This window comes from Capricornis sumatraensis, chromosome 16 (genome assembly GCF_032405125.1).
Source record: "Capricornis sumatraensis isolate serow.1 chromosome 16, serow.2, whole genome shotgun sequence".
NCBI lineage: Eukaryota > Metazoa > Chordata > Mammalia > Artiodactyla > Bovidae > Capricornis > Capricornis sumatraensis.
The window spans coordinates 40,222,675-40,225,076 of NC_091084.1; the positions used below are offsets into that span (position 1 = coordinate 40,222,675).

Below are 2,402 nucleotides of genomic sequence, written 5' to 3' on the forward strand. Positions count from 1 at the left end.
AGAAAGAGTTACCTACCCCTGTGATAGAGGAGAATGGACATCTCTTACCAATGTCCTGTGGAGCTTTCTGCAGTGATGGAAATGTTCTCCATCTGTGCTATTGTGCTAGCCAGTAACCACATATAGATATTGAGTACTTGAAATGTGGCTAGTAACTGAGGAACTTAAATTTTATCTCATTTAATTAATTTAGATTTAAATTTAAATAGACACATATCGCTAGAACAACATTTTGTTGTCACTGTTGTTCAGTCACTCAGTTGTGTCTGACTCTTAGCGACCCTATGGACTGCAGCACGCCAGGCTTCCCTGTCCTTCACTATCTCCCCGAGTTTGCTCAAACTCATATACATTGAGTCAGTGATGCCATCCAACTGTCTCATCCTCTGTCGTCCCCTTCTCCTCCTGCCTTCAATCTTTCCCAGCATCAGGGTCTTTTCATTTTTTTTTTTTTTTTTGGGGGGGTTTTTAAATTTTTATTTCAAAAGCTTGGATAGCTTCAATATCCAGGTCGTGGCAAAATCAGGACACGTGTAAAATACCTTACAATACATTAGATTCCCGAAAGGTACCAAAAAGTACAGTAAAATTAACACTTCCATTATAGGAAATGTATGACACAAATAATATAAAACTAAAAGGTGAAAAAAAGGTGACACTGGTTTTCTAAGATACAGTTTACTCTTTACAACCAGGGTCCACAGGTCCAGGCTGCAGAGCGGCAGCAGGAAGCAGACCCTCCAATCTGGTTCTGGGTAACCCAGTAATAAAAATCAGCCCATAATGCCGCTCTGGCCTCTTGAGAAACCACACGCTGCCTAAACAACTAGAGCTCTGGAAATATTGAACAGGAGAGTGATTTCCAGGGGGGAAATTTTAAATAAGATGCACATGGGACAGGCCATAGAAAGTTTGCCAAGTTAAATTTGGTACATAATTGTGTTCACTCGATATCCAAACAAAGCGTGTGTGGTCAGTCATCCTGCTGAAGCCTCAGTATGGCTTGTAGTTATTCTGATGGCCACCGCGTCGCTGGCTCTTCCCGTAATTTGTACTACCCTGACTGTAGTCGTAGCCGGGGCCGTAGCTGTAATAGCCATAGGGCGAGTAGTCGTAGCCGCCATAGCCGGGCCCGTAGCCCTGCTGGTAGCCGTAGCCCTGGTTCCAGTAGCTGCCGTAGCCCTGATTCCAACTCTGACTCTGACCTCCACTTCCACCGCCGCCCCCACTGCCTCGGTTCCCTCGATTGCGATTCCCACGGCCCCCAGAGCCATACTGCTGCTGTTGATAAACCTCTTTGGGCTGAGCCACCTTGATTTCACACTTACTTCCACTGATGGTGTGGAACTTTTTCTCCAGCACTTTCTTCACAGGTTCTTCTTCTTTAAAGGTAATGAAAACAAAGCCTCGTCTTTTGTTCGACTTTGGATCCATTGGAAGCTCAATGGCTTCAATCTCCCCAAACTCGCCGAAGTACTCCCTTATCTTCTCCTCAGTGGCTTCAGGATTCAGACCCCCTACAAAAATTTTCTTTACTGGGTCTTTCTTCATGGCCATGGCCTTTTTGGGGTCAATGACACGGCCATCCAGCCTGTGCTCCTTCTGGTCTAGAACCTTCTCCACACTGGCTGCATCTTTGAAGAGGATAAATCCAAATCCTCTTGACCGGCCAGTGTTGGGATCCATTTTTATTGTACAGTCAACGACCTCTCCAAATTTGGTAAAATAATCTTTTAGATCCTTTTTGCTGGTATCCCAGCTCAGGCCACCAACGAACATTTTTCCCGCGTCCTCCTCATTCTTGCTGGCGTTGATCTGGTCACCCTCGGCGCCGTTCTGGTTGCCGGCCTGGGGCGCCGCGCTCCCGCCTCCAGCGCCCGCCGCAACGCCGGTACCAGTGCCGGCCGGCGACTCGCCCTCGGGGGCAGCCTCATGTCCGTTCTCGGTGGCTCCCGTCGTCTCCATGGGCTGCTCTTCACCCGCTTCCGACATGCTAGGCCGAGGCGCGCGGCTCCTCGCCGCCGATGACGCCGCGGGGCCCGCTCGTCCCCACCCGCCGAGGAGGCACCCGCGGGCTCGGCCGCGCTCACGCTCGCGCTGCCGGGCCTCTCCCCCGTCTACCGACGGAGCCGCTGGGACCTCGCGCTAGCCTAGTCCGCCTCCGCAGCTACAGGAACCCACCGACTCCCAACCTCGCCCCGGCCGCGCGGTGCCGCCGCCTCAGGGTCTTTTCAAATGAGTCAGTTCTTCGCATCCCATACCCAAAGTATTGGAGCTTCAGCATCAGTCCTTCCAATTAATATTCAGGGTTGATTTCTTTTAGGGTTGACTGATTTGGTCTCCTTGCTGTCCAAGGGACTCTAAAGAGTCTTCTCCAACACCACACTTTGAAAGCATCAATT

The 2,402-nt window shown here is 50.2% G+C and overlaps 1 protein-coding gene across 2 annotated transcripts; it reads right to left on the reverse strand.

The window, feature by feature from the left end:
* Positions 1-475: 475 nt before the first annotated feature.
* LOC138092504 (heterogeneous nuclear ribonucleoprotein A/B) lies at positions 476-2,107 on the reverse strand. 2 transcript variants are annotated; one of them, XM_068988481.1, is made up of 2 exons: positions 2,091-2,107; positions 476-2,014 (listed from the first exon to the last, which is right to left on the reverse strand). In XM_068988481.1, the coding sequence occupies exon 2, from the start codon at positions 1,990-1,992 to the stop codon at positions 994-996; it is 999 nt and encodes a 332-aa protein (XP_068844582.1). In that variant the 5' UTR covers positions 1,993-2,014; positions 2,091-2,107; the 3' UTR covers positions 476-993. The 2 variants fall into 2 exon arrangements, with proteins under 2 accessions (XP_068844582.1, XP_068844583.1); XM_068988482.1 differs by lacking the exon at positions 2,091-2,107 and having other exon boundaries at positions 476-1,064; positions 1,206-2,032.
* Between the last annotated feature and the right edge of the window lie 295 nt (positions 2,108-2,402).